This window comes from Perissodus microlepis, chromosome 4, assembly GCF_051167445.1.
Source record: "Perissodus microlepis isolate ML-2025 ecotype Zambia chromosome 4, ASM5116744v1, whole genome shotgun sequence".
Classification (NCBI taxonomy): domain Eukaryota; kingdom Metazoa; phylum Chordata; class Actinopteri; order Cichliformes; family Cichlidae; genus Perissodus; species Perissodus microlepis.
The window spans coordinates 732501-745000 of NC_140464.1; the positions used below are offsets into that span (position 1 = coordinate 732501).

The 12500-nt window shown below is 47.7% G+C and overlaps 1 protein-coding gene and 1 pseudogene across 1 annotated transcript in view; one reads left to right on the forward strand and one right to left on the reverse strand.

Annotated features, from left to right (window-relative positions):
- The window catches only part of LOC146387898 (uncharacterized), a 9522-nt pseudogene extending 9062 nt beyond the window's left edge, over positions 1-460 (reverse strand).
- The window catches only part of rapgefl1 (Rap guanine nucleotide exchange factor (GEF)-like 1), a 33540-nt gene that overhangs the window by 11836 nt on the left and 9204 nt on the right, over positions 1-12500 (forward strand). Inside the window, exons 3-14 of the mRNA XM_084924930.1 lie at positions 2565-2643; positions 4018-4240; positions 7114-7211; positions 7724-7836; positions 9342-9509; positions 9595-9692; positions 9923-10045; positions 10148-10326; positions 10485-10575; positions 11059-11109; positions 11190-11277; positions 12350-12414. Coding sequence (XP_084781056.1) covers positions 2565-2643; positions 4018-4240; positions 7114-7211; positions 7724-7836; positions 9342-9509; positions 9595-9692; positions 9923-10045; positions 10148-10326; positions 10485-10575; positions 11059-11109; positions 11190-11277; positions 12350-12414 — 1376 coding nt within the window. The remainder of the gene's footprint in view (positions 1-2564; positions 2644-4017; positions 4241-7113; positions 7212-7723; positions 7837-9341; positions 9510-9594; positions 9693-9922; positions 10046-10147; positions 10327-10484; positions 10576-11058; positions 11110-11189; positions 11278-12349; positions 12415-12500) is intronic.

Below are 12500 nucleotides of genomic sequence, written 5' to 3' on the forward strand. Positions count from 1 at the left end.
ATGGATGTTGGTTGGTTGGATGTTGGTTGGATGGATGTTGGTTGGATGGATGTTGGTTCGATGGATGATGGTTCGATGGATGTTGGTTGGATGCTAGTCGGATGGATGATGGTTGGATGGATGTTGGTTGGATGGATGTTGGTTGGATGGATGATGGTTGGATGGATGATGGTTGGATGGATGTTGGTTGGATGCTAGTCGGATGGATGTTGGTTGGATGGATGTTGGTTGGATGGATGATGGTTGGATGGATGATGGATGGATGGCTGTTGGTTGGATGGATGTTGGTTGGATGATGGATGGATGGCTGTTGGTTGGATGGATGTTGGTTGGATGTTGGATGGATGGATGGATGATGGTGCACAGTCATTGCTGCACCCCTACAGTCATTTTGTCGAACACGTATCGCTTTCGTGCCGTCACCGTTTCATCCTCGACGCTGTGATTTCTGTCCTCTCTCTCTCGCCACCTCTCTCTCTCTCTCTCCTGTGGGCGTTTGGGTTCGGCTGCTCTCTCTCGCTCTCCTCCCACGTTCACACTCTCTGTGTTCTCGCCATCGCTCTGCTACCCCGTGATCTGCGCTGCACATGCTCCACGCCGTTGAATAATCAGAGTAATGAGCACAGGTTTCAGCTTCAGTGCGGCACTGCCGTGTGTCCCGTGTAAAAACTCATTTATGTGTGTGTCAGCTGACATGAAAGCTACTCCCCCCCTAAATCTGGGACATACAGCTGTTATAGAGGCGGGGCCAGGGCGTTACAAACTGGTTAATTTCACCTCTTCTGTCCGAAACAAGCTGTTATTGCTCCTCCTCCTCTTCACCAAACTCTCCTCTGATTGGCTGCCCATCAGTGTGCTTCCTGTTTGCCCACTTTCATCAATGTTTTAATGCAAATATGTTTCAGATACTCTGAGAATCACTGAAATAAGTTCTTGTTTTATTCTCGATGTTTGGCTCTGGAAACATCTGGAAGCTTATTTCACATTTTTAAAAAACCAATTAATGAATTAAAAATGGACATTATGTTGCAAACACAATAATCACATTATTGATCAGTGTTTAACATGAATATATCATTTTGAGCTGACGTGTTACATGGAGTACTCCTGTTAGTACTTGTACATCGGTGGATTATTGATCGGTGATCAGTAGTAAGCATGAAGCTCTCATCCTGTTTCGTTTTTTTTCTTCTCTCACATTTCCCTCTTCATCCTCCCACTGTCGACAACGTGGTGTCGCTATGGCAACCGCCTGCAGAGAGGCGGATCGCCACAGGCCACGCCCACTGCAGCATGCTTGTCACACACACACAGCAGTGTATTTTTGGAGATGTGACCACAGGTTTTGGCTGTTTCAGCAGCTTTAATTACAGCTGTAACTGCAGCAGCTGCTTCACCTCCACACTCACACACACACCCTCCTTTTCTGTGTGTGCGTGTGTGTGTGCGTGTGTGTGTGCGTGTACTGAAATCTCTGTGCAGCAGACTGGAGACGAGCTAAATGTAGGCCACGAGGACGTGTTAGCCTCAGAGCGGCTCGCTCAGAAACCAGACATAAAGATTTATTCATGTATCTGTTTCACACACACGCACACATGAGTGTCACAGATAATAAAAATATCCACGTCTGTGTTTCCTCCAGCTCACTAAATCAAAGCGAGCGTGATGACATTATGATTATTATCAGAGTTCTGCAGCAGAGTTTCATATGCGCCTCTCCAGCCGTCGGTTCCATCTGTGAAACGTGTGACGGTTCGAAGCAGTAGAAATGTTTCAGAAACAAGTAAAGAAACATAAATGTAAAGCGGTCGCTCGGAGGGCCGCTGACCAGCGCAGCGTCATGATTCTCATCACGTCGATCAGATTTTCATGTGAGACGAGATACCGCTGCCTCGCACTCGCGATGCTTTTCTGACCTGATCGATGGTCCAAAGTTCCTGTCGGGAGCACGTTCAGATTCGGTTTGAGTCACAGTTTAGACATCTGTTAGTTTTACTCTAAACCTAAAGTGTTTTTAGCTCCGCACTTATGAAATGTGTGCGCAGACACATCACCAGCACGTCTAACTGACTGGACAACCAGATCACCTCTGATTGGATCACTTCCAAACCTGTGTCTCTGATTGGATCTGGTTGTCATCGCTGTATTTCCCTTTATGTTTTTATTATTTATCGTTGTTTTTGTTTGGAAAAAACGTTTGTTGATGAAAAGACAAAAATGATAAGAACACTCATTGGTTACATCAACTGGTGATGTCATCCCCCTGTTAAAAATGCAGCGGTCCGTAAAAGCTGGACGCAGGTCTAAAAAATTGATGCCTTAAACCTGCGATCTGTCTGACGTCCAGCAGGGGGCGACTCCTGAGAGTTCCTCTGGATTAGCATTGCTGCACACGGCGTCTACCTCAAACCCGTTTCCCTCAGCCCCGCCCCCGTGACGTTGGTCGGGCCTCTGAGCGTGTTTGCGTGTGTGCAGATGTCGTGCTTCTCTCCTGGCTGCAGGCCTGTGTTGTGTTCAGGGACAGTCTGTACAGATAATCTCTGTGTGTTTGTGTCTCTGTGCAGAAACGCTCCTGGATGACTTCATGTTGACACATCCCATCTTCCTGGCGGCGGACAGGCTCCAGCAGGTCCTGCTGCAGCAGTATCCTTCACGCGCTCGCAGGCATGCGTGCCTGGCTGTCGAGCGGTCGCCTCGCAGCGTTATCTGCTGCGGGTTCTGCAGGTTTGTGTCTGAACAGCTCCGGTGTTGTTTTGTTCCGTTTCTGCAGCGTTCCCAAGTTGTTGGCATTCCAGTGACGGGAATGGGACGTTTTCTGCTTCAGTGGAAAAACAAAACCTGGCTGGCAGACTTCCATGAAACCTCCATGATGTCGTTGTTTTACCCATAATGACCTCTGACCTCAGCGGTTTTATCACCACGCCTTTGAGTTTGTAGATCCCAGGAACGGACGAATCGTGCTGTGACGCCTTTACAGATATCAGCTGTGATTCTGTCACCAGAGGACAAAACCTACGTGTCGAGTGCTGCGGACCAATCACGCTTCAGCAGGTTAACGGTCAGCGCTCAGACCAGGAAGTCCTGAAAACCCATGGGCGTACACACAGGAAGAGACCGTCATCACCGACTGAACTACCTCAATCTCCTCAGCCACTGAGCGCGCTCTGTAGCATCCAACAGGAACAAGACTCAGACCTGAAACTGATCTCAGATCAGCTGAGCAGGACGCTCACATCTCGTCTTCACCGTCAGCTCTTCGTCCTCTAACCCAAAAATGAATAAAGAGCACGTTTAATGATTGGTGCAGCAGCTCGACGCTCACAGTGCAGAAAAGCAGATTTCTGCTGCAGCCGCAGGTCTGCCACAGAGAGCGATGAAGAGCCGAGAGGAAGAGGAGCAGAGGGGGGAGTGGCCGAAAGAAGAAAGGGAAGGACAGGCGGAGAGAGAGCTCCATGTTCAAGAACACGAGACGTTCAGGGACTCGTTCAGGAAGGGGTGAAGGGATCAGACGGGGGGCCGGGCACATTTAACCTTCTTCGTGGACAGATCCGTGATCAGAGAAATGCCGCTTGTCAGGCCTTCAGTCTCGCCGCGTGATGATTCACCACGAACGCGAGCGTCGCTCACAGCTCAGCTGCTTTTAACTTTTCTCAGCTCTGCACTTCCTGTGTGCATTCCCAGGGGATCATGGGAACTGTAGTTCTGTTTTCATAAAGAGGATAAAAAAACAAAAAGCAGCATCATCGGCCAATCAGAGGAGAGGAAAAAAAGAGTCTGTGTGAGGCAGATGTTTGTGTGTGTGTGTGTGTGTGTGTGTGTGTGTGCGGTGATATGTGGGTCATCATGGTGGCGTCTCCAAGCTGCAGCTCTGTGAAGCTGGAACAGCTGATTTTGGGTTTGTGCTGGCAGCTGTTTGTTTGTGATGACAACAACAATCACACCTGTAAGATTTGGTTTCAGAGCGGAGCTTCAGGCGAACGCCACAAATGTGTTTCCTCCTTAACTCGACTTTTCCAGATTCAGCCTGGAGGGAGATGGAGGAAGGAAGGAGGGGGAGGTGGAGGGGTGGAGGAGAGAGGGAGGAGGGAGAGGAAGAGGGGGGGAGAGGGACGGAGAGATGGAGGGAGCGATGGACGGAGCAGAGAGGAAGCAGGCGGTGCTGACGGTGGCGTTTCGATACCTGGACACCTACAGAGAGCTGCTGCAGGAGGAGGGCGAGCGCAGCAACAGCTTCCCCAAGGTTACACACACACACACACACACACACACACACACACACACACACACACACACACACACACACACACACATATACATAATGGTTTCCCGAGCCGCATGCAGCTCTTTGCTCCGCCTGGTTTGGGAAGATAAATGAGAAGTATTTAGCTGAAGTGTATTTTATTTATTTTAGTTCTTTTTCAGCTTGTACTTCTAATTTGGATTATTGTGATATTGAAATATAAAAATAAAATTATATTCTATTATTTTTTCATCGCTCAAAATAAGCGTCACACTCGTGGAAGCCGGTGTAGCCGCCGAAACATCGTGCATTTATCGAGACTTTCAACACCAGGTAGGCCAATTATGGATCTTGGGATCCACATTATGTCAGCAGCTCCACCGTGAACTATGTTAAAACAAACGCCGCTCACGCCTCACAGACGACAGCTTACAGTCCTGTAAAGATGAAAGTGACTTCGTACGGCCTTGATCTGCAGACGCTGTGCGCAGAGGTTCAGGAGCAGAAGTCCCGTTGTAAACATATCACGGCAGACCCGACGATGTTTGCATGAACGCGCTTTACAGCTTCTCTTTATTGACCGCTTTTCACACACGGTTGCTGTACGCACACAGCCGGCTGTAGCTTTGCAGCTCACAGCCCGACACACACCAACAACAGCACAGATGGCACAGACTGTAAGGCGGCGCGGCGTGATTGCAGGTGCCGCTCAGGTGCGTCCGCCTCCCCTGCAGCGGCGCTGCAGACCACGCCCCGCCACACACATTAACCAGGTAAAATACATACTTAGGCAGAATTTTGTAAATATCTATTTTTCATTTTCCAGCAGCATAGAGCTTTTTTTCCATTTACTTTTTAAAAGTCAGGTCAAGGCTCCAAAAGCCCACAGGAGATATGAGGGGGGCGGCTCACAGCAGTTTTTCTTTGCTGGATCATTGTAGTTCAGCTTTCCTTTTGTTATGTTTCTTTAAGAGTTCAAAATGTGTTAATTACATAAATAAAATGTAATTTTCTCTGTAGCACTTCATGGATTTCATAAGCAACACACCTTAGTTGTTCACACAAAGCATAAAGGTAAAAAACAATATATACAGTGTTATCTTCATTTCAGATGTCACAAAGTATTTGCAGCTCCCAGAGTTTTCTTTTGCGTGGAAACCGGCTCCAAACGGCTCTTTGGGTGCTAAAGGTTGCTGACCCCTGGTATGGCCCCTAACCCTAACCATTACAAATGAATGCTTTTTTTTTTTTTTTAATTCAAATCAGGCAACAAAGTATGTATCTCATTTACATTGACATAGTTTTTTTTTTTCTTTTTTCCCCTTTTCCCTTCCCCTCCCCTCTTTTTCCCCGTCCCTTCCTTCCTCTCCCCCTCCTTTTTACATAAAATATAATTACCATTATATAAACAATCATATCTATGTCTATACATACACATTTATTATCCTAAATAAGTATATTCAAAGGAGGGAGAGAGGGGAAAAAAAACAAAAAACAAAAAAAAAAGCCAAAACAAACGAACCCCCCCCCCCAAAAAAAAAGAAAAAAAGAAAAAAAGAAAAAACAACACCTGCGTAGACCCATATATATAATCTTGGGGCAGATATGGGAGGAGGCCATACCTCCCAGTTTACTTATTAAAGTAATCTATAAAGGGTTGCCAAATTAGGTAAAACTGTTTAACATTATCTCTTAATGAAAATTTTATTTTCTCCAACTGTAAATGATGCATTGTGTCTCTTAATAAAGCAGAATGAGTTGGGGGGGCTTTATTTTTCTAATTTAGAAGTATAAGGCGTCTTGCAAGCAATGTTATAAAACTCAGAGCACGAATTTGTTTATTATTTAAGTTTTTCACTGTAGCTACACCAAATAGTGCCATTACTGGGTCTGGGGGGAGCTGTTTTTTAAAAATATCAGACAAAGTTTTAAATATTTTAGACCAGTAGGTGGCGATATTAGGACATGTCCAAAACATATGTGACAACGAGGCAGAATTCTGGCCACATCGATCACATCTTGAGTCCGCCCCTGGAAACATCCTTGAAACCTTCAATTTAGACAGATGGAGCCTATGCAGGACCTTAAATTGTAGTAGTCCGTGCCTGCAGCAGACAGAAGTGGAGTGAACCAGTTCTTGTGCCTTAGTCCATTGATCTTTAGTGATGTTAGTACCCAGTTCTTCACTCCAAGCATTTCTCAAGTGGTCCAATGTAGTTGTACTGTCTATTTGCAAAAGTTGGTTGTAGATCCTAGAAACAGCTCCTTTCTTTAGCGGGTTCATTAAGAATAGATCATCTGAAACTAGCTTTTGTGGTTCATTGGGAAAGGATGGAAACGTTTCTTTAATAAAATGACGTATTTGTAAATACTTGAAAAAATCTCTGTTTTCTATGGAAAATTTTTGCTGAAGTTGTTGAAACGAAGGAAAAAGATTATCAATAAACAGATCCTTGATTGTGTGACAAATGAATGCTTAATCCTAATCACAACCTAACTGTAACGCTGACACTAAAACCACATTTTGAGCCTCAAAAGGGCTTCAAACTTATGAGGACCGGTTGGTTCTCACAAGTACAGATGCAGATTTTGGTCCTCACAAAGATAGCTAGACAGGAACACACACACACACACACACACACACACATATAATAATAAATAATGTTAAAAAGCTCCAGATCTGCTCCACCTGCATGTTTCCACACCTGTGACTCCTCCCACTGTCAGCGTGAAGACTGCATCATGGTGGTCGATGCACAAACATCCGTTTTTTATTTGAATACTTATTTTTCATAATCACTGCTGGGACTGTCTGGATCTGAAATGTGTGTGTGTGTGTGTGTGTGTGTGTGTGTGTGTGTGTGTGTGTGCAGGAGCTGTACATGTGTGCTGTACAGGAGTTGGCCCGGTATCCTGAGCTGGTGGAGGACGTCCTCAAACTGCAGCGATGGACCGAGATCTTACACTGCCCGTAAGACACACACACAGTAACACACACACAGTGTAGTCAGCGGGTGCAAACTTCCATACAAACTTGTGCGTCTGAGTCCGTCACACGGGGTTTTTAGGTGACCATGTTTGCAGCCAGTTTCATGCAGGGTTACAGGCTGGTCTCTAGCCCCGTGTGACCTAAACCTGACCAATCAGAGCGCAGTAATCTGTGTACAGTCTGCACACAGCACGCTTATCATGTGTTGATTTCTGGATGTTGACGTTCACGAGTCCCGTTTTCCTGACGCGTTCTTAAAGGTTTCTGTATTGCTGCGGCGCTCCATCGTGACTCATCATTAATGTTTCTATTGATCGTACTCGCACAGCTTAAACAATGAAACACTTTTTATTAATCATTTTTATACTCTGTTAAATATTTACTGTAGTAATGACCATTTATTTGATTGATTTGTTATATTTTATGTGAATTACTCTCAGTTTCTGTGTAATTATTGTTTGGATTTATTGGACGTGTGTTTGCTCTGCGAGCAGCTCTGACGAGGAGAAGGAGAGCAGGAAGAAGCAGGTCCGCCCTCTGTTCAGACACTTCAGACGCATCGACGCCTGCCTGCAGCCCAGAGAGGCCTTCAGAGGCTCCGACGAGAGTACGACGCCCTCGCACGCACACAAACACAAACGCGGTGTAATCTGTAAACACACACAGAGTTTGAATGCAAATACACCTGCAGTCTGTGGCAGGGATAAACAAATCACACAGCGACACACCCAGAACACACAGACACACACACGCACAGCATCAGGAGAGCAAAAACAGCAGGGTGCTGCGTGTGTGTGTCTGTGTGTGTGTCTGTGTGTGTGTGTGTCCTGCAGTCAGTCAGGTTTATTTGCAGTCAAGCCCATAATGATTCATACTCCTGGCAAATTTTGACTTAAATTTGAGAGATGAGGAAAGAAATCAAAGAAGATCTGAATAACCTGAAGGCCGAGATGAACCAGAAGCTACACAATGTCATCGTGGATATCCGTCATCACGCCACGAGGTAAACTGAAGCAGAACAACGTGTGAACGAACTTGAGACAGTGAACCTGAGAGACGCGCTAACTGTCTGGACCAGCAGAAAACTCTCCAGACCAACGTCACGGACCTGAAGGAAGAGGAACAATCTCCGTATGTATGGAATTAAAGAAGGTGCTGAGGGGAATGATGTGATGGCATTCATTAGGAACTTCATAAAGAAAGAACTTGCCCTTCCTGAAGATGAGGATTTGCAGATTCAGCGCGCTCTCCGATCACTGGGACCAAAGCCGCCCAGCTAAACTGAGAACTGATTGGAGAGCGGTCCACGCCTGTACAAGAGTGCATCAGAAGCGGCGGAGGATATGAAGAAGCGTGGTTACGCGGTGGAGATGCCGCGCTGCGGGGACGTCAACAAGTTCTCACCCGAAGCGCACACTGGGAGAAGACGGATCGCTCGCACTCTGTGTCTGTGGAAGGCTTCGTGGATTTCTCAGACAGCAACTATCTTGTGTTGCCTCACTGGACTCAGTGGCCAAAATGCCTGTTTTTGCTTTTCTGTAGGTCCTGTTCCCTGATCTCGGTTTATTATGACAGAGGAAGACGTGTTTAATCTCTCTATTACAGCTTATTTAAAACTAAGAAATGCCTCAACCACGTGCTGGCATCGAGCGCTTTGGTCCCGTAACGTGTTTACTTTTTACTTTACACCAGTTTTTCGTGTGAGACCTGTGTCATGGAAAACAGACTAAGCTGATCAGCTGATCAGGACTGAGAGAGATGCTTAAAATGTTCAGAGAAGAGAGAAAGCTGCTGGATGCAGCCATGGAGCTCCTACATGTGGTAGGACTTTTCCTCCAATGTTGTGAGAGTGGACGCCACAGAATGACGGAGCAATGTACAGCCGGGAGTCAGGGTGACATCTGTTCAGTTTCTCTGCTTATTTTGTTCTTATAGTTCTAACTGTGTTCAGAGCGTCGACATACGTGCTTAGAAATACATGTATGAGTAACCAAATTTTGAGTGGCAGTTACTACAGTAACAACAAGCCATGATGTCACGTGACTGCAGCCATCTTTGATGCTGCGCTCTCAGAGGACTCACTGACATCATCGTGTGTGTGTGTGTGTTCAGTCTTCTGCAGGGTGTACACTCCGGATCATTCCTACGTCACCATCAGGAGCCGTCTGTCCTGCCGGGTTGGAGAGATTCTGGCTCTGGTCAAAGAGAAGCTCCAGTACAGCGAAGACCAGCCAGTCCTGCCGGGAAACCTCATACTGGTGGCCGTGACGTCAGCCGGAGGTCTGCACACACACACACACACACACACACACACACACACACACTGTCTGTCTGTGTGTTATTAACGGGTGTGTTGTGTGTTCAGAGAAAGCCGTGTTTCGTCCCAGCGACGAGGCCGTCTTCACCACGCTGGGAGTCAACACTCACCTGTTCGCCTGCGAACCCTCCGAACTCGACTCACTGGTGAGGATCTGATTGGTTCATGGTTGTCATTGAAACAAAGGTTACCCAAACATGCACACGTGCACCTGATTCCTGTGCATCCAGCTGCACACGAGGGCCTTTCTGCAGAGCTTTAACTTTGCTGCTATCACCTGATGTCTAACCGACCAATCAGGACGCAGTAGCAGTCTCACTCACTCCCTCTCTTACATCTTCTGGGATTCTGATGAGATAATTTCCTGTTTCCTCAGCTTCCTCTTCCTGAGGAGATCCACTGGACGCCGGGCGACAGTAAACTCCACGACATGTCGGCAGAGGAGGTGGCCAATCAGCTGGTGGTGTTCGACTGGGAGCTCTTCAGCTGCGTGCACGAGGTCTGAGTGCGCCGCAGGATTTGAAGGCTGTTCTGTCTCAGTGACGCAGCTTCAGCCCACAAACGAACAAACGCACGTCTTCTTCGTTGGTGTCTCCTGCAGGTGGAGTTTGTGTGTTACGTGTTTCACGGAGAGCAGTCGCGCTGGCGCCCCCTGAACCTGGAGCTGGTACTGCAGCGGTGCAGCGAGGTGCAGCACTGGGTCGCCACGGAGATCCTGCAGTGTCAGTCGCTGCCGAAGAGGATCCAGCTGCTCCGCAAGTTCATCAAGATCGCAGCGCTGTGAGTCCACGCACGAACACGCCGCGCACACACACAGAACTGATTTGAGTTAATGAGGGGACTCAGGAGAGGAGCTGCGCCCCCCTGAGATCATGAGGCAGTCTGCTCTTCTTCTTCTGTGGTAGGTTTAAAGATGAGCGCCTTCTTCTGTGTTTCAGCTGTAAGCAGCAGCAGGACCTGCTGTCCTTCCTCGCCGTGGTTCTGGGTCTGGACAACCCGGCTGTCAGCAGGCTGAGGCTCACCTGGGAGGTAGGACGCCGTGTGTTCTTCAGCAGAGGTGTTAGAGCTGTGCAGACCTGAAGGGGGCGCTGCAGGAACACTTTACAGGCGGACCTCTACGACGTGACGATTGATCGCAGCCAGAGGTTACCACGGTGACCCTGTGGTAACCTCCGGTTGCTTTGGTAACATGTTTCCAGAGCGGCTGGCGAGTGGTTGCTGGGGGCTCTCTGCTGCAACAAAAGCCCCCATGCAGGTTGCCGCTGTTGCCTGTGCTTTACACGAAGGACTCCAACTTTTCTGCAACTGTTTGCGAAGCGGTGGAAAAGTTGTACCTTCCCACTACAACCAGCAACTTTCACGTCCGGTCAGCACTCATTAGGAAACTTCGCAGCGCAGCGCCTTCTGTCTGACCGACTCCCTTTGTCCGTATTTCACTCGTCGCGCTGACCGTGTGAAGCACTGATAAATGTGTCCGTCAGTGTCTCACTGCTGTCCTCTCTGTGTGTGCAGGGTCTGCCGGGGAAGTTCAGGAAGCAGTTTCAGCAGTTTGAAAGCATCGCGGTGAGTCACACGGTTTTACCTCTAATGCTTTCTGACCCGAGTTAGAACGATGACGCTCTGACCGTCACGCTGTCCCACAGGACCCGTCCAGGAACCACAAGTCCTACAGAGACCTGATCACCAGCCTGAGGCCTCCGCTGATCCCCTTCACTCCTCTGCTGCTCAAAGGTGAGCCTGCACGCTGACATCAGCACATTACCAGGCGTGACAGCGGCGTCTGCGGCGCTTCAGTAACGCTGAGGTAACTACTGATGAATCACTACAGGTTTGACTGCAGGATTTAGCTGAATCTATGAAACTGAGGAAAGCTGAAAATCAGGAAGTCAAACCTTCTGGAAGTCTTCCAGTATTCCAGTTCTCAGACTCAGCGTGGACTCCGAGATATAAAAAGCATTTTTAATGGAAGTGCAGAAACCCCGGAGACGATTTTCTTCTTTAGTGTTCAGGACGTTTGGTTTGTTTCCCTCTGCTGATGAAACCCGCTGCAGCTTTCTCCTGGAATCAGCAGCACGAGGTAAACACGCCCAGGTCCACCAGTTCACTCACCGATCGTCCATAAATCGCTCTGATTGGTCTTCTGAGACTCGCACGCCTCCAGCTGTGGACCACAGCGGCTAGCTGCACCTCGCTAATTAGCACCTTTGGCTAATCAGCTCTGTGCTGCTGTTAACCTGCCACACACACACACACACCCACACACACACACACAGCATGCCTCTCACTGTGTGTGTGTGTGTGTGTGTGTGTGTGTCTGTGTGTTTTAAGAAGTAAAAAAGTTAAACGAGATGAAAGAAAGAGAAACTGGAGTGAGGACAACCTCAGAACCAACGAAGAAGAGGACTCTTTGAAGTGTCTGAACCTGTGTGTGTGCTGCCTTTAGCTCTCTGTCTCCATGGTAACAGAAGCATAGAGATGGAAGTGAAGAGTTAAATCAGGAATCTGGGATTACAGCTGATATTTTTGGTTTCCCTCGGCGCCCCCCTGTGGTGATGACAGCGCTGCACGTGCACATTAACACGTGATCGATCGCTGTCCCGGTTTCTTTGTTTTGGTCGTTTGTTCTTTCTTTTTTGTATCTTCCGTTTTATGTTATTTGTTTTGTTTTTCTCTCCTTTGTTAATACGTTGCTTTAAAAACACGTCTCACTGACTGCAGTTCTTTGATTGTTGTGCGTATCACTGATTCTGTGTGTTTGTGTCCTCGACTCATCGCCGGCTGACGTCTCGTTTTTTCCTGCCAGACTTGACGTTTCTTCACGAGAGCTGCAAAACGTTTCACGCTGAACTCGTCAACTTTGAGAAGATGGTGAGTGGCGTCACGCTCGCACCTGAAAACCAGCTCAGAGTTTAAATGATGTGATTCAGACACTTTCGGTCGTGGGACGAACAGGA